Source organism: Chiloscyllium punctatum, chromosome 25 (genome assembly GCF_047496795.1).
Source record: "Chiloscyllium punctatum isolate Juve2018m chromosome 25, sChiPun1.3, whole genome shotgun sequence".
Taxonomy (NCBI): Eukaryota; Metazoa; Chordata; class Chondrichthyes; order Orectolobiformes; family Hemiscylliidae; genus Chiloscyllium; species Chiloscyllium punctatum.
The window spans coordinates 61,559,282-61,580,691 of record NC_092763.1 but is presented as its reverse complement, the minus strand read 5'-3'; the positions used below and the strand labels follow the sequence as shown (position 1 = coordinate 61,580,691).

The 21,410-nt window shown below is 38.0% G+C and overlaps 1 protein-coding gene across 1 annotated transcript in view; it reads right to left on the bottom strand.

Moving 5' to 3' along the window:
• The window catches only part of chrdl2 (chordin-like 2), a 64,157-nt gene that overhangs the window by 22,146 nt on the left and 20,601 nt on the right, over nucleotides 1–21,410 (bottom strand). The window contains 3 exon segments of the mRNA XM_072595385.1: nucleotides 833–1,007; nucleotides 12,804–12,871; nucleotides 16,318–16,411. Coding sequence (XP_072451486.1) covers nucleotides 833–1,007; nucleotides 12,804–12,871; nucleotides 16,318–16,411 — 337 coding nt within the window.

Here is a 21,410-nt window from a genome sequence, read left to right as displayed (position 1 = left end):
TAACAGCCTAATGGTAAGTGAACATTAATCATACAGCAATCATTATAATCAAGGCTGTGCTTGAAATATTTCACATTACTTATGACATCAAGGGATGTGGCAATAGCACGGGAATATGGCCTTGAGGTAGGTGCTGAGCCATGACCTAGAATAGCACAGAAAGCTCGAGGAGGTTAATGACCTACTCCTGCTCCTATGTTTCGAATATGATCAAACTCAAAACAATTTATCCAATGGAGAAACATGACACAGCTACAAAAAGCAAACATTTTCAAAGGGCTATGGCATAGGCACCCGGTATGGGTGAGAATTAAAAATCAGGGTCCCAGAGGTGATATTAAAGTCCCAACACCTCTGGAAAAGCTTTGACTTTTGAAAGGTCCAACAAGGGGATGGAGTGTGTAATGCAGTGGCTGAAAGGCAGTGGCCATCATTCTCTTTCAGAAGCTTCTTAACGGGCATATACATTCAAGATTACAATTACTAAACTGTTTTCCAGTGAGTACTAGCGGCCTTGTGCTATTTAGTGTGCAGGGTTTAGGTTTACCATAGGGACCATGTCATTCTCTTTGTGAAGGTTTCCTGAATATCCTATAGGATTTGGAAAGAGCTTGCTAACATCTTTTTATGAAGTTGGACACTTTTTTCATCTTCCTCCTCAGGATCTTGCATTGCTTATATTGAAGTATTAAGACTGAATCATATAATTAATAGAATGAGCATTGATGGTCCTTTTAGTTGTTTCTCACTTACCAACATATGTTGACTTCAATTAAAAACATCAATAATGCAAAAACAATTGCTTAGCGCTTAACTTGTGAAATTTTATTACCTCTGCCATGTCTGTGCTTATTGTCAATCACTATTTGCACAATAGTACCAGATCCTTGTTGCGGATCTGTTAGCAAGCCTTGATGAATCCTCGAGTTGGAAATTCTGGGTAAGTTGGCAATAGAGCTTGTAGAACCTCCCCATGATTCGTATTGAGTCCGCTGGTATGAATGTCTCTATTTGAACAAAGTTAGAATGCCATTAATTCAAATGTGCAAGTTGTCCTGAAACACCAAATAAAGTGTTCTGATTATACATATTACATTCTGCTTCAAGTGTGAAGCAACAATTTCTTCCTAGCATCATTATTAAGTTTTCAACATGACAATATTCCCTCAAAATCATGCTCTTTGCACAATGGATTTTCAATGGCCATTGACTGGCCGTGTGTTACCTGGCAAGTGTTACTATTTCAAGTTTTTTGTGACATGTGTTTTCTGCTTCTACTGATCATTAGATTTTGCTGAAATATGGCGGGAATGTGACATCAAAGCCTCACTTTTGACTGAGTGGCATCATGGAGCCCTCGTAAAACAAGGGTTAAGGGGAATCAGGGGAAATCCTCTCCACTAGTTGAGTCATACTTATCACAAAGTATAATGGCTGTGGTTGATTGAGGTCAATCTCAGCTCTAGTAGAGCTCTGCAGGAGTTCTTCAGTGCAGTGTCCTACACCCAACCAGCTTCAGCTGCTTCATCACTGACCTTCCCTACATCACAAGGGCAGAATTGGGATGCTCGCTGATGATTGTAAAATGTTCAGCACCGTTTGTGCCTCTTTGAATACTGGAGCAATCCAGACCAAATGCAGCAAGACCTGGACTGTATCCAGGTTTGGGCTGAATAAACTGGCAAGTAGTATTTAAGACATGTAAGACACATTGAGCATCTCCAAGAAGAGAGAATCGAACCATCACCCCATAACATTTAATAGAATTGTTATCACTGAAACTCCCACTATAATTATCCTGGAGCCACCCTTAATCAGAAACTGAACTGGTTGAGCTATACCAATGTTTTGGCTACAAAACATAGGAATCCTGCAGTGGATACCTCACTCCATGTTACCCAAAGCCTTTCCTCCACCAACAAGACGACTGATGAGGGCAGAGCAGTGGATGTGAGCTATATGGCAAGGCGTTCAAAAAGGTTCTCCATGGGAGACCAGTTAGCAAGGTTAGATCACATGGAATACAGGAAAAACTAGCCATTTGGATACAGAACTGCTTGAAGGAAGAAGACAGAGGGTGGTGGTGGAGGGTTGTTTTTCAGACTGGAGGCCTGTGACCATTGGAGTGCCACAAGGATTGGTGCTGGGTCTACTACTTTTCATCATTTAAATAAATGATTTGGATATGAACATTAGAGGTATAGTTAGTGAGTTTGCAGATGACACCAAAGTTACAGGTGTAGTGGACAGTGAAGAGGGTTACCTCAGATTACAACAGGATCTTGATCAGATGGGCCATTGGGCTGAGGAGTGGCAGATGGAGTTTGTGAGGTGCTGCATTTTGGAAAGTAAATCTTAGCAGGACGTATACACTTAATGGTAAGGTCCTTGGGAGTGTTGCTAAACAAAGAGACCTTGGAGTGTTAGTTCACTTGAAAACTCCTTGAAAGTTGCAGGTAGATAGTATAGTGAAGAAGGTATTTGGTATGCTTTCCTTTATTGGTTAGAACATTGAGTATAGGGGTTGGGAGGTCATGTTGCGGCTATACAGGATGTTGGTTAGGCCACTTTTGGAATATTGTGTGCAATTTTGCCTCCTTCCTACTGGAAGGATGTTGTGAAACTTGAAAGGGTTCAGAAAAGATTTACAACAATGTTGTCAGAGATGGAGGATATGAGTTATACAGAGAGGTTGAATAGGCTGGGGCTGTTTTCCCTGGAGCATTATAGGCTGAGGGGTGACCTTATAGAGGTTTATAAAATCAATTCTATCACCTGATGAAGGAGTGTCGCTCCGAAAGCTAGTGTACTTCCAAGTAAACCTGTTGGACTATAACCTGGTGTTGTGTGATTTTTAACTTTGTACACCCCAGTCCAACACCGGCATCTCCAAATTATAAAATTATGAGGGGCATGGATAGAATGAATGGAAAAGGTCTTTTCCCTGGGATTGGGGACTCCAGAACTAGAGAGCTTAGGTTTAGGGTGAGAGGGGCGAGATATAAAAGGGACCTAAGAGCCAACATTTTCACACAGAAGGTGGTGCGTGCATGGAATGAGGCTGCCAGAGGAAGTGCTGGAGACTGGTACAATTGCAACATTTAAAAGGCATCTGGATGAGTATATGAATTGGAAGGGTTTAGAGGGCCAAGTGCTGGCAAATGGAACTAGATTAGGTTGGGATATCTGATCGGCATGGACGAGTTGGACTGAAGGGTCTGTTTCCATGCTGTACATCTCTATGATTCTATGACTCTGAATCAGCAGTGGGATGAAATGCTCCCCACTTGCCTGGATCAGTGCAGCTCCAGTAACATTCAAGAAACTTGACACCATCAATGGCAAAACAGCCTGCCTGATTGATGCTAAATCAACAAACATTCATCCGTTTTACCACCTGCACTCAGTAGCTTGTTCGTTTACAAGGTACACTGCAGAAATCCACCAAATAATATCCAAACGGACAGCAAGAGCCTCTTTAAATGTATAAAAAGCAAGAGACAGGAAAAAGTAAATATAGTCCCCTTACAGAAGGAGTCTGGGGAAATAACAATGGAACAAGGAAAGGCAGTGGAGTTGAACAAACACTTCAGTGCAATAAGCATCAGTCTTCATAATAGAGTACACTAATAAGATTCCAAAATGATAAATAATGAAAGGACAAAAAAAAGGAAAGGAAATAAATACAATAACTATTGCCGGAGAAAGAGTGGGTGGGAAAATAATGGGGCTAAAGATGAATAAAACCCGTGGACTTAGTGGAATGCGTCCCATTTTATAAAACATAGCTACAGAAATCATGAATACAATGGTAGCAATTTTTCAAGAACCCTTAGATTCTGGAAAGCTACTACAGGATTGGACAACTTCCAATATAATACCTTTGTTTAAAAAGGAAAGTTTTTAAAAATAAATTAACTAAATAGGCCAGTTGGCTTAACATCTGTTATTGGGAAATGTTAAGAGTTTATTTTAAAGAATGTCATAGCAGAGCATTTAGATGTACAAGCAGAGCCAGCAGGGCTTCACAAAGGGAAAATCATGCCAAAATATTCTTAGAATTGGAGGTGACAAGCAAGATAAATAAAGGGGAAACAGTGGATGTAATATATTTGGATTTCTGTCAGGTTACTTAATAATTTGGTGCTCACGGTGATGGAGATGGTATATCAGCATGGATACAGGATTCACCAACTAAAAGAAGAAAATGAGTTGGCATATGTTGCGGGGTGGGTGAGGGGATATTTTCAGGATGGCAACCTGTAACTACTGGAGTGCAACAGAAATCAACATTGAGGCCACAATTATGTACATGTATATTATTAACTTGGATGAGAAAAGTGGATACAATACAACCAAGCTTGTACTCGGCACAAAAATAGGTGGGAAGAGAGCGGTGAGGATGTCACAAGAGATTGCAAGAGATAGAGACAGCATAAGCAAATGGGCAAAACCTTTGCAGCTGGAATATAAAGTTGGAAAATGTAAGGTACTTTGGCAGGAGTAATACAGGAGTTCAATATTATTCAAATAGAAATTTGAATAAGGGATTTGGAAGTTCTTGTGCATATATCATTTTTAAAAACAGGCATTTAAGTTCAGCAGGCACATGGAAGGCAAATGGAGTGTTGCCCTTTTGTTTCAAAGGAAATAGAGTATAAAAATTGGGAAATTTTGCTAAAACTATTCAAGCGCTAGTTAGGCAAGACCTAGAATACTGTATACAGTTCTGGTGTACTTTTCTAAGGAAAAATATGCAGACATTGAAAGATATACAGTCCAAAGAAGGTTCACTGTGATGATCCTGGGTATGAGGGATTGTCCTATGAAAAATATTGATCAGATTGGACCTGCATTACTGGAGTTTAGAAGAATTACTTTATTGAAACAAAGAAATTTCTTAGGGGTCTTTTCAGGGTAGATATAGAAATGTTGGCTTCTCCTTGTCCAGGACTAGAGGGCATAATCTCAGAGTAAAGGGTCACCCATTTATGATGGAAATAAGGTGGAATTGCTTCTCCAAGAAAGTAAGGAAACTATGGAATTCTTTGCTGCAGAGGGCTATAGAGGTTGGGTCATTAATTATATTCAAGGCTCAGTTAGACAGATTTTTAAACTGTAAGAGAATCAAGGGTTCTCCGGAAAAAGCAGGAAGGTGGAATTAAGGATTATCATATCAGTCAAAATCTCATTGAATGGCAGAGCAGACTCAATAGGCTGAGTGGCCTACGTCTGGTCCTAAACCTTACATCAAGTCTCCTTCGACAGCATCTTCCAAAACCATGAGCATTACCATCAAGAAAAACAAGAACAGCAGATACATGGGAACACCATCACCTGCAAGTTAATTTCCAAGCCAGTCATCATACTGAGTTGGAATTCCTTGATTATCACTGGGTCAAAATCTTGGAACTCCCTCTCTAACTGTATAACACAATAGACTGTGTCGACTCAAAAAGCAGGTCATCACTACCTTCTCAAAGGCAATGGGGAGGCAATGGCTTAGTGGTTTTATCACTGGATTAATAATCCAAAGAGTAATGTTCAAATCCTATTATAACAGATGAATCCAATAAAAATCTGGGATTAAGTGTCTAATGATAATCATGTGACCATTGTTGATTTTTGGGAAAAGCCATTTGGTTTACTGATATCCTTTAGGGAAGGAAACTGCCATTCTTATCTGGTCTAACCTACATGTGACTCCAGGACCACAGCAATGTGGTTGACTTTCGCTGCCTTCTGGTCAATTAGGGGTGGACAATAATTGCTGGCCAAGCCAATGATGCCCACATCCTTTGAATGAATGAAAAAAATATATAGTGCAGCTTGTGAAGACCACAGCTCATGAATGAATACAAATAAACTATGGAGTTAGAATGTAGACATTGCAGGGTAACATGGTCATCTGAACTCAGCACAGGCAGTTATTTTAACAAGACATTTAGCTAAAGAAAATCAGCAACAAGGTTTTTGTCCCAAAATTAGGAATTGTTGGAGAAATTCAGCATATCTAGGAACATCTACGGTGAGAAATTAAAGTTAACATTTCAAGTCCAATAATGCTTCTCCAGAGCTATCTGTAGTTAGGAAAAGGTTGGTATAAATGCTGAAGATGGGGTGGGGAAAGGGAGTAGAAGTAAATGACAGGTGGAGATGGATCCCAGAGAGAGAGAACAATAGTTGTGCAGACAAAGGACTGGGTAAAGGTCAACGTGGGACAATGAATAGGTGGTAATGGGGATCATTATTATCAAACAATGGGTTGGTTGTGGCAGCAGCCCACATGATGACAAGGCCTGGTGTTTCAGGGTTGGGGGAAGGACATGGAAGAAGATACTCAGGCCCTATAATTATTGAACTCAGTATTGATCCTGGAATTTGCAGGGTTCCCAAGCAGAAAACGTGATGCTACAATCAGTTACAAACAATTCTGAAAAAGGGTCATTGGACCTGAAACCTTAACTCGGCTGTCTCTCCACAGATGCTACCAGATGCATTGAGTTTCTCTAGCTATTTCAGTTTTGATTCAGATTTCCAACATCCATAGTTGTTTGGTTTACTTTCTGTCCCACATTAGATAATACTACTAAATGACAATAGGGACACGAATAGATGTCAATTTGAATTCAGGTTTTGAATTGAAAATGTATTTCCACCATATGAAAATTTAACAAAACATTTTTAGTCAATTTGCAATTACATAATGTAATAATGTCTTACCACAAAATGTAATAGTAACTGCATAATGCTAATATAAATCAAAGTCAAAGGTTGGTACGTTGTAATTACCTTAACACATAATTTTTGGACGATGAAATTGGGCCTCATTAATATAATGGCCAGGAATTTGCCAGTGTAAGTACTCAGCGCATGGCATTTGAACTCTTTGAAACTGACAGCAACTTCTAGCATCTTCACACATCAGAAATCTGAAGGCACAGCGAGTAATATCCTGCTCCTACATAAGGTGGGTTTTTGTTGTCTTTATTAGATGCAGCCTATGGAATGTTTCTGATTTAATGTGAACTTTTCTCATATATTCTTGCTGTAATAACCGCTGTCGATGTATCTTGTTGAGAAAATGTGAGAGGTTTTGTCAGCATACTAGGTCAAAATTGTTGCTAAACTACCTCTGTGATGTTGACAACTTTTTTTTATCAGTGTGGAGTCCCTTTCGCTCAGAAGAACATTTTTAAATGAACAATGTAGAATACTACTTACATGGATAAAATAAAAGACAAAATAACTTTTAAATATTTGGCATTTTAAATATTATTATATTCCACTGCTTACCATATTCCCATGTGCTTGTCACAATCTTTAATTTGCATTCTGTAAAGTCATTCAAAAGGGAATTATAATTCCTATCTTTTTGTTTATGTTTTGCCTACTGTGAGTATTTTAATTATCTCGCTATACCTGGTCACTACCTAAGCTTTACAGGTGGGGAAAGATTCGAAGGATGGAAGAGATCAATAGGATAGAGTTTCTTAAACCTTTGTGATAGGTTTTCTCTTACAGCAAACTAGGCATTGCTTCTTCACTTTCGCCATAAAATCCAGGTTGTTATTATTTGAGTGAGTTAATGATGCTTCTATCTGTTAGAAAAAGATGGCAACACATTGGGAATCCTTTTTTTTTGGCCTAAATAATATTTTTAGTTTTCGGATATACTTAATCCTATTGGCCCATTCAGAGCCTTTGGAAAAACTCTTGTTTGGCCCATGCAGACCCTAATGGAACTGTAGACACGCTAAGTTCAGGCCTCTGCAGGGAAAAGAAACTTTGCATTTCGATCTGTTCAAATCTGTTTGGGCTGAGCAAAGTATTTTTCCAAAGGCCCTGAACTCCAGTGGCCTTGCAGGGGCTGGAAAGTTGGATAAACACTCCACCCCTCCCTATTCCACATGAGTGATTTTTGAATGCTTCTTAAAACAAGTTAGCATCCACTTGGGAATTTTAAGCAGACCAAGCACAGCTCTTACCTCACTCATTGCTGGATAATTTCCCAAAAGAGGGCTCAAAAAAGATGGTGGACCCTCAGTTACATTTATAAGCAACCTAACGTCTGTTTGAGGAGACCACCAGGGTGTCCACAAAAAGATCCAATTCAATATTTTGTCAGACTTTTAAGGAGCAATAGATCTTGGTCCTAAAAATTAACTCTCATCACATGAATTTTACTCCAATAGAATCGTGCAATAAAGTCCAATTTCTGCCCATTGTGTCAAAAATATAATGTGTTCTATGTATCTCAGCTAATATGCCTCAATACATCAATAAAAATGTGTATTTCCTTTCTGACTGGTGTATTACTGACAAAACTTGAATGGCCTGCCCTAAGCATTTCAGAGCTCAGTAGAGTCAGCTTCTTTGCACTTACACATATATCAGAACATACAAGATCAATGTGAAAGACACTGGAAATCCTATGTCTGGCCATCAAATCAGGCATTTCCCATTTTCATGGATGGGATTTAGAACGGCATTGGACATGGGCTGTGGTTAATGCATGTGTGGGTCAGAGGGAACTGGCCATTTAAATGATCAGCTGCCTACACTCAAATCAGATTTTGGAATACCTGCTGTCTGGAGAATGGAGAGATTAGACCAGGTAAAAACAGATGCCTTTGCTTTGGAAAGCAAGAGCACCTTGTTTGCTGAGCAGAAGTACCTCTGCAGATATGGTCATAGATTACATTGAACCTCTATGTTAGATGTTGTGGGGACTCTTTGGGATTGTTAACTGTACAACAGATTATATACTCCTTGTAATGGTCAAACCTGTAAAATTCCTGTCAAACTCTTGATGACCGATCAAGAAGTGTCAACAATCATCAAGAAATATCAAAAACTGTCAAGAACTGTTTTGACTTGTCAAAAAGTGGAAAATCCGTTCAACAGCTGTCAACATTTCTTTTAATGAGTGACAGTGTTTTTTTCTCAAAAGACTTTAGTCTGCAAAAAGGAACTTGATGTAATAATTTTTTTTTCTCCTGTGTCCTTAGGAGCTAGTGGCTATTGTTAAACTGGCATGGCCGTGGAAAGGGTCGAACTATGAACTGGTACAAGATGGCATCATGTTAGGATTTGACAAGATTAGATTCTGATGAAGGATCAACAGACTTGGATCGTTAACTCAGCTTTCTACCCACAGATGCTGACAGACTTGCTGAATTTCTCCAGCAACTGCTTTTTTTTGTTCCTTTACATATATCTTAACTATTCACAACAAGTACTGCCTGGGATGGTGAGTTCCATAGTCACACTATTTGGCTAAAAATCATTTATTCTAAATTTAAGTTTGATTTCTTGGTGATTATCATAGCTTTGTAAGTTAAAAAAAAATTGTGCACTCACCAAATCTTTCCCTTTTTAGCATTAAACTGTTCAGTGCAAAACTAAGAACATGCCAGAAAGCTGGGTGTTTCAAGTGTTTAAATTTATTTCAATATCATTTGTTCATTTTGTAAACATTAGTTTAAAACTGTGTTTTCCCAGTGACTTGTGCTGGGATGTAAGACCAGAACGTTCATGTACGCATAGCGTTGTTTATGAAAGATTTTGATTTTTTTTTGTTCGCAAAGCATTCTGCCAAAAGTATGTTTGATTTAATAAAATCTTGACCTGAGCTTGAACAGTTTCTGTTTGAACAATTCTTACATTACTTCTAAATTTGGTGCACTGGCACGTCTGTCTGACTTCAACTTGAATAAGTTCAGACGCTGTCTCCATTTTTCTCCTTTTCGTTGTTTATTAATTTCATCTATTGCACTTTTGAGTCAAATGCTTGATTCTGTTTAAAATTAAAAATCAAGATGAAGGAACCCAGTTATTTCAATATGATTTGTACTATTAAGTTTAAAATGCTAGGAGCTCAAGTACTGCTCTGTATCACTTGGAGATTTTGATTGGATTAATCTTGTTGCAAAGAAAATCCAGTTTCAACATGAGAAAATATGCAGAAAAGTATATTTAATATTGAGGGAAAAAACAGAAGGCTATTAACACAAAAGCAACATATAACAAATGTTGAAAATCTGAATAAAAGACAATTCTGGTGAACAGGTCAGGCAGCATCTGGAGGCGCAAACACAGCTAACATTTCAGGTCAGGGTTTAATGATAGGTAATTGACCTGAAACACTAGCCTGAATATTTACTCCTGAGATGGGCAGTGCAAGTCCCTGCTCACTGCACTCGCTTCAGGAGAAACTCCTCCAAATGCTGGGATCTTTCGTCCTGAATGACTGTATGCAGTATAGAGCTGTGCCTACCATCCCAGAAACAGGTCAAACTAGATCACATGGTTTTTCAAGTGCCAAGACAGACTGTTTAAATGGATTGTCTCAGTGCTTTGACACTTATGTCCAATTGCCAGGTGAAATTTCAGGCCCTCTAATGCTCATGACACACCTTCTATCATACCCTACTTACTCCCCATGCCAAATCTATGCTCCAATGTCAATTCATGCACCCTGACTCACCACCATGCCCTCTTACACCCCTCACGTTGGTGAAAATTAGGTCAGTTTAAACTCTGCACCCCATTCAAATGGTCCTGCTGAGTTCAAATTTCTCTCACACGGGAGTTGTGCCTTTTCCCAACAGGAAAAAAATGGAATTCATTGGAAATTAAATTGAGATTTACAGATTTGGGATTCCCCCACATTTTTAAAGGTCTGTGGAGTCTGCAACACTCTTTGAAAATTTGGGCCTTTAACTCTGTTTCTACAGATGTTCCTAAAACTGTTGAGTATTGACAGAATGTTCTTTTTTTTGCACTTACTTTCACTGTCTGTCAAAATCTGTTAATCTTTCATTCATTATTAACCTGTTCATTCGCTGTCAGTGTGTTTAAATTACAATCAGTTTTATTCTAAATTTCACAATTATTCAAGCCCCCACTCCTTTTCATTTTGACTGTCGCACATTATTGATTCTGATTTTCTTCTGTTTCCCCTTTTCCTGTGTCTCTCCTACACAATTTCTGTCAACCAATTATTGCATGTGATTATCTGTGTCTCCTCAGCTCTGCAATTTATCTTCGAAAAATTGAGACTTTCAACAATTCTATTGTCCTCAATCCTTGTCCTTAAACCAGTTTCCCTTTAATTTCACTTACATCCAAGAATATCTCTGGATTATTCTATTTCCTATGCCGAGATACACACTCTGGTCTGCCTCGTCTCTATATCCTTGATTCCTCCTCTTCAAGATTATTATATTCTATTCTTCAATCATATCATGTGTAATCATCGCTATTTAATCATGTTTGATCATCACTAGATCAGATTTTACATTTATGCTCACATCCATCTTTACCTTTCCGCTTTCTGGATCAACTCCAAAACTGCTTCTATATCTTGTTAATTGTGCTTACAATAAATTAAAATGTCTTCTACCAATCAACTAAAAACAAATTTCTCTGGAAACACATTCCTCTAACCCTCTAATCTCAACTTCATTAACCTCCCTAACTATGGCCTCAGGTAAATCTGGTGCTATGCAAACATGGCATACTACGTGAATCTACATTTGCAGTTCCATTGATAAAACTGCTTCTTTCACCTTTGTAATATAGCCTCCCTGTGCCATTTCAATTTACTTCTGGCAAAACCTTAATCCTTACCATTACCACCCTGCAGCTTACCCTTTAAACATTGTTCTATGCAAACTTTACCCTGCATAAATTACTAAATATGCAGAAACATCACTGGAACAAAGTTCCACACAGTCCCACTTGTCCTTTCTATGCAGGTAATTGAATATTGAGTGTTCACTTTCACTTTCATAATTTTGTTCCACCCTATTTTGGTCACCTCCTTATACTGTTAGTGCCCTTCACTGCTACTATGCTTTATGCTCAGTCCCTTCGTTTTGCCCCTGGGGTGATCTTTGAACTGTGTAGTTCCTGAATACCTGTCATCTCCTACCTTCCTTTCAAAAACTTTCGAACATTCCTTGCCTTCAACCATGTTGCTTCAACCCTAGAATTTCTGCCCCTTCCTCAACCAGCTTCAGGCTCCCTCATTATAAATACTTTTTAAGTGATTTTATCTGACGAGTGCTATAGAAATGAGTTATTGCACAAAATAAACTTTTATCTATTGGGCTATCAATACGTGGACAATACAATCAGCTGGCAAAACATTTTTGTTGTCATTGAATGATGGTAAAATATTGCCTATATTTGTTTTGTAAGATTGTTATACTTTAGGACTGTGTCTTTAGGGTGAGGTGGAGGAAAGAAGGAGGTGATGTGACCTGTTCTGAAATGTACCCAACACATGTTTCCAGTTTGGGTTATTAAAAGTTCAAAGAGGGATAAGGTTGAATTAGTAGGAAGAAGTTACAAAATATTCACATATGTAGACAATGACCATTGTGGCTGTGCTGATGGGTTATAATTATGAGGATTAAAGCAATTAATCACAATATACATAGAATAATCCAAAAACATTGTCAATGAGATAATCAAGAACAGATACAATATGCTGAAAATATTTTCATGTGACATCAAAACTAGACAAAAAAAAATCAATAGCAAATTTGCCATTGATTCAATGCAAAGACATTCTATGTAGACTGCTTACTACACTTGATTGTCAAATTATTCAGATAAATGTTCTTGGAAGGTGAAACTGTGGTGTAGCTAAATAAAACAAAAACAGTTGTATGTCTGACTTTTGTGTGTTTTTTTGTACAGCTTCATAGGAAATAAAGCCTGCTCGCCTAATTTCAACATATTTTGAAACATCATCCCTACTATTATATTAGGAATTGTATTCAGTTACTTACTGCTTCCCTGTTGGATGGTGGCCGAAATATTTCTGCACCTGCTGTGTCCCACGACGAGTCTCCTTCACCTGTCAACAATGTACACGTTCAGAAATGGGAAACATACTAGAATATTTGAGTAAATACTAGTTACCATATTTCTTCTGGAAATGGTCCCGCCTTGTAAGGAGAGCATTCAACAGACAGAAGCAACGAGTACCATTGGATGAAAAATTCATTAAATATTTTAGACACCAATACTTTATTATAATGCCCTTTGTAAATTTTCAGCTACCCGATTTGTATATTTAGCAAATAAACTAATAAGAAATATTTCCTACAGATCCAGTTTGGTTGTGAAAAAGTCTTTGCCAAACTTTTTTGAAGATGGACAAGAGCTCTCTTTTTCTGTTCATTTTAAGTGTAGTACACATAACATTGACAGGGTAGAGGCTGTGAGGATGTTTCCACATTTAGGGGATACCTAGTATCAGTTGCAGTGTTTGAAAATAAGGGTGCTTCAAATTATGAAGAAAAGGAGCAATTTCTTCAGTCAGTGGGTAATTGGATTTCTTTTTTTCCCTCAGTGGATACTGGAAGATTGATCATTGCATAAATTCAAGGAAGGGTTAGGCAGATTTTGTTTTGATCTGGGGCAGACAGGAAAGGGCAATTAAAGCCATAATCAGATCAGTTACGATCTTATTGAATGGTGGAGCAGGCTTGAAAGAACAAAGGACTAATTCCTGCTCCTATTTCTTATGTTAAGACCATAAGCAGAAATTAGGCCATTCAGCCCATCGAGTCAGCTTAGCCATACAACCACGGCTGATAAGTTTCTCAACCCCATTCTCCCACTTCCTCCCTGTAACCCTTGATCCCCTTGACAATCAAGAACCTACCTATCTCAGCCTTAAATATACTCTATGACCTGGCCATCATAGCCTTCTGTGGCAATGAATTCCATAGATTCACCACTCTCTGGCTGAAGAAGTTTCTCCTTATCTCCATTTTAAAAGGTCTTCCATTTACTCTAAGGCTGTGCCCTTGGGTTCTAGTCTCTCTTACCAATGAAAGCATCTTCCCAACATCTACTCCATCCGGGCCATCCAGTGTTCTGTAAGCTTCAATTAGATTCCCCCCTCATCCTTTTAAACTCCATCAAGTATAGCCCAGAGTCCTCAAACATTCCTCATATGTTAAGCTTTTCATTCCTGGAATCATTCTCATTAACTTCCTCTGAACACACTCCAGGGCCAGTACATCCTTGCTGAGATATTGGGCCCAAAACTGCACACAATACTCCAAATGTGGTTTGACCAGAGCCTCAAAAGTACATTCAAGTCCTCTCAAAATAAATGACATCCCTTGCATTTGCCTTCCTAACTATTGACTCATGCTGCAAGTTTACCTTAAGAAAATCCTTGACTAGAACTTCCAAGTCTCTTTGCGCTTCAGGCTTTTGAATTTTCTCCCCATTTAGAAAATAGTTCATGCCTCTATTCCTCCTACCAAAGTGCATGACCTCATATTTTCCAACATTGTTCTCTATCTGCTACTTCTTTGCCCATTCTCCTAACCAGTCCAAATCCTTCTGCAGCCTCCCTACTTCCTCAATGATACCTGTCCCCCTAACTATCTTTGTATCATCTGAAAACAGAATGCCCTCAGTTCCATCATCTAGATTGTTAATGTATCAAGTGAAAAGTTGTGGTCCCAACACGGAGCCTTGCAGAACACCACTAGTCATCGGCTGCCATCCTGAGAAAGACCCTTTTGTCCCCACTCTCTGCTTTCTGCCAGACAGCCAAGCTTCTATCCATGCTAGCACCTTGACTCTGACACCATGGGCCCTTATCTTACTCAGTAGCCTCCTTGTTAAAGGCCTTCTGGAAGTCCAGGTAGATATCATCCATTGGCTCTTCTTTGTTTAACCTGGTTGCTACTTCCTCAAGGAATTCTAGCGGATTTGTCAGGCATGACCTCGCCTTGATAAAACCATACTGACTTTACCCTATTTTACCATGCACTTCCAAGTATTCGGAAATCTCATCCCTCACAATGGATTCCAGGATCTTACCCACGACTGAGGTTACGTTAGTCAGTCTATAATTTTCCATCTTTTGCCTTACTCCTTTTTTAAACAGGGGTATCACGTTAATGATTTTCCAGTCCTCTGGGGCCCTCCCTGATTCTAGCAATTCCTGAAAGATCACCACTAATGCCTCCACTATCCCTTCAGCTATCTCCCTTAGAACTCTGGGGTGTAGTCCATCTGGTCCAGGTGATTTATCCACCTTCAATTTTTCTAGCACCCTCTCCTTGATGATGGTCACCATATTCAGCTCTGCCCACTCACTCTCTTGAATTTTTGGGATATTATTTGTCTTCCACTGTGAAGACTGACGTGGAATTATTCAGTTTCTCAACCATTTCTTTGTTCCCTAACACTAACTCTTCAACACCATTTTCCAGCAACCCAATGTCCAATTTTGCCTCTCATTTGCTCTTTGTGTATTTAAAGAAAATTTTAAGGTCTTCCTTTATATTACTGGCTAGCTTACCCTCATATTTAATCTCCTCCCTCCTTATTTCTTTTTTTGTTGGTCTTTGTAAGCTTCCCAAACCTCTGGTTTCCCACTGCCCTTTGCCACATTATATGCACTCTCTTTTGCTTTTATGCTATCCCTGGCTTCCCTCGTCAGCCACGGTTGCCTCATCCTCCCTGTACCATGCTTCTTCTTCCTAAGGATGAATCTCTGTGTCTCTTGAATTACTCCCAGAAACTACTGCCATTGCTGTTCCACTGTCTTTCCTGCTAGGCTCCTCTCCCAGTAAATTCTACCCAGGTCCTCCCTCTTGCCTCTGTAGTTGCCTTTATTCAGCTGCAATGCTGTTACCTCTGATTCTATCTTCTCCCTCTCAAATTGCACAGTAAATTCAATCATATTATAATCACTGCCTCCTAAATGTTCCTTCACCTTAAGTTCCCTTATCAAGTCTGCCTCATTGCACAACACTACATTCAGTATTGTTTGTTCCCTAGTGGGGTCCACCACAAGATTCATATGATATAGTTTTGATTTGTGATATTGTATCTTCTCTTCTTCAAATGTATTTTTTAATTACAAATGCTTTTTTATAATAATGTCCCTTTGAATTTCACATGAAATGAGATTAATCTTAAGTCAATTCCTGGTGAGCAGAAATCTACAACTCCAAATTGCTCATAATTTGATAATAATTTGGACTAAACTACTGATCTCAGTCAGGGAGCTAACATTCGTAAAAGGATTTGTTTATTTTGAGGATTTGGGTTTACTGAGATTTACTCTTGAGGATTGTTCTGGCAAAGTAGAGGGATCATAACTCCACATCTGGTACATGTCATACCTGATCTGAAACTGCTTGACACTGACTCAAGATGTCAAAAGTTGAACAAATGCTGCATTCTGAAATGAGTACAAAATGAACTAAGTATTTATATATTATCTGTGTGTGTTCAGAAGCATGTAAAGATTGACTTTTAAATTACCTCTGCAAACTTGGCAGCAAGAATCAGGAACAGATATTGGGAATGGACAGGTCAGCTTTGGGCATGTCCTCAAGCCACAGTATACATTTCCTTCCTTCACATCAAAGAAAAGAAACCATTAACATTTCCAGTCCACAGGAGCATTCCTGCAGTCGTATGAAAACATATTTCCAACACAAACACTTTATTAAAACACTGACTCACTGCCATTAGTATTAATAAACATCATGTGTACTGGTTCATTTGGATTCAATGAACCAGATTTCAATATTTAAATATACTTCTTTTTGCTGCATCTGGAAAACCATTGAATTGCAACTTTCACAGAAAATCGCACAGAATTATAGCACATGAATCACATAATACAAAGAAGAAAACTGAATTTGAATTATTGAGCCTAATTATAAGTTTACAAAATTGAAGAATGTGATCCTTAATACACCAATAAAAGCAGATATGATAAAAACAAAATTTTAATTCTTCCCTTCTATATAACAGCATCCCTGTACAAGGATAAGCCAACATGTTCTAGAGCACAGGGGTACAGTGCTAAGAGTGTGGGCTAACCTGGATATCAAACCCTTCACGATAAAGAAAAGGCAAAAACAATGTCAGTCTTTCTGCCAGTCAAAATCTTAAAAACATCCTTCATAAATGTAGCAAAATTAGACGATATAGAGAGAAGCAAGAAGTAGAGAAATAAGCTACAAAACTGAATTATTACATAACAAGTATGTGTGTCAGTAACCTATTTAGAGGCGTGGTGTGATTAAATTATCACTTGGTATTATTCATAAAAGCTTTTTATAACAGTACTATACATTTAAGGTTACACCAATAAAGTAATTACAACACCAATGTAAGATAATAAAATACAGTTACAGGGAAGTAGAGAATTGGGTCTAAGTGGTCACTTTTTCAAAGCAACAGAATAGGTGTGATGGGCCACATGGCATTCTGTAGTACTGGCAAATACTATTGATTATGATTATACTACAAAATTATTAAAATATTACAGAATGTTAAATAATTTCAAAATACAGATGTAGTTTTCTTTCTGCCAAAATTGGCCGAATGGATTTCAGTCTTTGGTTTGTACCAAGAAAATTAATTATGTCACACTTTCATTGATGGAGAGAAAAGTAACTGACCAATCAGATAATCTGGTAGTTTAGCATTTGTATTCCTCATGAGTGATTAACCAGAAATATTGTAGGTCAGAATCGTCTATTATAAACTGCATAAAATAAAATACATAAACATGGTATTGTGTTCATTTTTTGAAATAGTAAATTTAAAATTTAAAAACTTTTAATCAACATATTCAAATATGTTATGGCACAATTCTTGAGTAGATGAGACTCAAACCCAAGCATAGGGACACTACCACTGCACCAAAAGAGCCCTCATATTGGAATTACATGACTTATATATTATGCAATATGTTGACTAGTATACCAACTTTTTGGTAGTTCAGTACATAATTTAAAAAGTTCTCTTGGTACGTTTTTTCTGCTTTATTATGTGTTGAAGCATTTGTCTTAGCATTATGTGAGTTGTTGTTTGTCACATTAAATACTTGACAGAGTGATTTATAAATTGTTGAAGAGTTGTATATTTAGAAATGCCAATCCATATTCATTGTTTATCAGCACTTGACATACAAAATAATTAAAAACTATTTACAGCACACCATCAGGTCATTCAACCCAGCATGCTCCAATCAAACCTCCTCATATTAAAAAAACGTCATGGAAGGTTTGGCTCTCTATTTTTCAACAATTATTTCCACCCCTCATAAATGACAAAAAAGAGTTTTTTTTTAAATCCCTTCATAGACTGATGGGTAAAGGCAACAGCTTTATTATTGAACCATACAAGCCCATAAGGTCCTAGATTAGATTTTGCTCTCTGTTTACGCAGTTGGTCTCTGTTCTAGAACAGTCCAGGTCTTATTCTGCCTGCAAATGTGGTGGAGAAAATAAATCATCTAAGGGTCCTGTTCCTGATCATATTACAGAGATCTGTGACCTTGAACTGAACAGATATTTCCTTAAATTGTTTTTTTGGCATTGACACTAAAAAATTACTAAGCTGAGCAAAAATGAAGTAAACTGAAACAATTTTAAAAAAAATTTCTTCAGCCTTACTCCTTTAATTTACATAAAAATGTACAATTGGTTACAGTTACTTTGCATTTGTAGTTCTGTTAATTTATTTTCACTATACGTTATCTTATCTCTCTGCTGGGGGAGTTTAAATAATGAGGTAGTAACCAATTAGATCTCCCAGTGAGCTAGAGTCAATTCAATGAATCTGTCTATTTACTCTGGCTGAGGATCATTTCAACACGGATTTTGCTGCAATTATTTATTTATTATTTCTGCTGGTAGGAGAGGTTGTCTCGGGGTGTAAATTCCCAAGTGAAAACACAGATATGTCAAATTCTGAGTCTTTTAAGTTAGAACAAGTAAAATAAAGCCTAGAGGTTAGTAATAAATACTTTTAAATATGATTTCAATGCAATCTGTTCACCCAGATCATGCACACTTTAACAGGACTTTGTTTCTAAATTCAAAATATAGAACTCAATCATGTGCATAACAGGAAATGTTTTATTTCAGTTGTCATATATTTACAAATTATTCTGTCAAAATCTAAAAATGGCTTCTCAGCAATTGAGCTTTGCAAGTGTGCTGCTCAGACGAGTTTGCCACAACTGCCCACTTCCTAACCAACCGATCTAGAGGTATTATTCAGGTGAGACCTGAATCTGGGCTTCCTAGTCTAGAGGTAGGGGCTTTACTCCTTCACAAGAGACCCCACTATCCACCTTCTAGAACAAGACTGATATCCTTCACCTTTCCTTTATTCATTGTGGAGCCATTAATCTACTTAAGAGGCACAAAAAAAAACACAGGCAGGTCCTGATTTGCCAGGTTACTGCTAGCAGGCCTAACAGAATTAATTCACCCACCAAACAAAATGAAGTAATTGGAAATTTTACTCCCTACCACTAAAATAAGCAAGATATCAGGAATCAGATAACTGGTTTCCAAAGTGTAAAAATGACACAAATGAAGTGAATGTAAGGGTTGGTATGGGCTTCCCACATTGAAATAGTCTGCTCACACATCAGCATGTCAATGGAGTGATGCGTAGGAGATGTGCTTGCAGTAAGAGTTCAAGAAAGGATGAAGAAGATTCCAGGACAAACATGCCTGCAGAATATTATCTGTAATCCATTATTGACAGCTCCCAGTATTCTGCCTGACTATTGTTTCATTGAAGAGAATGTGTTAGATTTTATTTGGACTAATGAGAAACTCTGCTTTAGTTCCTCATTAAGTAATTGTGAACTGAAATCACAACTCTGTTTACTGACTGACAGTCCATTAAACAATATTGTACACGTGGGCCACAAAACAGTGAGGGTTTTTCAAATGACTGGATTATCATCAAGCACATAGAAATGTATTATTGTAATTAACCTCTCAATTTTTACAAAAGTAACACTTCTGTGCAGAAACTGGATTTGTGTTCTGTGTTTTTAAGCAGTGTTTGACCTTAAGCAAAACAGAGATACAGTCTGCTGAAGAGCATATTCTCAGAGATGTTGGAAAACATATCTTCCAGCCAATCTGAACATACTAGTGTTCCAACATTTTTTTTTCTAAGAATAACCTTTTATTTAAAATATATATTATTTGCCTGTTTTTAAAGTTGTGCTATTAATGGTATCCGCTATTAATGTACATTACCATAGACATAGTACATTTGAAGCAAAATCTATGAACAGGTACTACAACAGTTAAATGTTCTGCGTTTCCAAAAGGTAAGATTATTCATTAAATCAACTCCCACCAGGTACTTTTAGATCGCTATTGCTTGTCTGGGTGTAAACAGAGTTAATTTAGACCCTCATTTTTCTCGAGCAAAAGTAAATATAAAAAGAGAGCACTGTGTGATGTCCGCCCTAAGAGCTTGGCGAAGATGAAATGTTTCTATTAATTTGGCGCCATCAATTTGGCACTCCCGACGCTAGAGCGAGTGAAAAACAATCTCGCAAATAAATTTCCACTAGCCGACGTGTGTTTTGGCTCCTCACTGTGGGAATAGTACTGGGACTCGAACATTCGACATGTCAAAAAAAAATGCTGCAAGGGATTGCTCAGCCTGCGAGTGAAATCCGCCTATTCAGCAGTTTCTGTAAGGCTTTCATGCGATTTTGTTTTGCAAAATCATTATCTAGATTCACATCCCGTTAGTTCAAGCTATAGAAAGCTACAAGGGACGCAGTTGTTCAAGACTCAAGATGGTTGTTTTTTCAATGTAATTACCGAGGGTGAACTCAGCCAGGTATGCTTTAAAGGCACAGCTGCCAGGCTTATTTGTAATATTTTGACTTTAAGGACAATAGACCCATGAACTAAGAAAGTACTGTGTGTGTGTGTGTCTGTGTGTGCTTTCGTTTACTGATCGTAGTGCTGTTAGCTGGATAAAGCTCATCATTCTGATCTGATTTACTATTTTGCTGGATGTGTACTTTATGACTAAGGTCACTGCAATAAATCGCCTAGGCTTCTCCACATGCAAACCGGCAACTTGCACCGCCGAGAAAGATAATAAAATAACAAAAACTGCAAATGCTGATGGGTCTATAGCAAAAATAAATTGCTGCAGAAACTCAGCAGCTCTGGCAGCATCTGTGGAGAGAAACCAGCGTCAACCTTCTGGAGAAGGGTAACTGGACTCGAAACATTAACTTTCAACCGATATCTCTTGTGTTTCGTGTGATTGATTAAATGTTTACTATTAGTTGGTTAGTTGAACAAGACCATAGGGAAGTACTAACAATTGTTTAACTCATAAATTTGTATAAATTAATTAAATAAGTAGAGATGGCTGGAAAGGTGATGTGCTGCAGCTATATGATGTGGGAGCTGGCTGATCCCATTGTGAATGGCAGTGACCACATCTGCAGCAACTGTTGGTTGCTGGAAGAACTCCAGATCAGAACTGATGATCTGGAATCTGAGCTTCAAGCACTGTGGCACATTTGAGAGGGACAGAATTCCCTAGACACCTTGTTT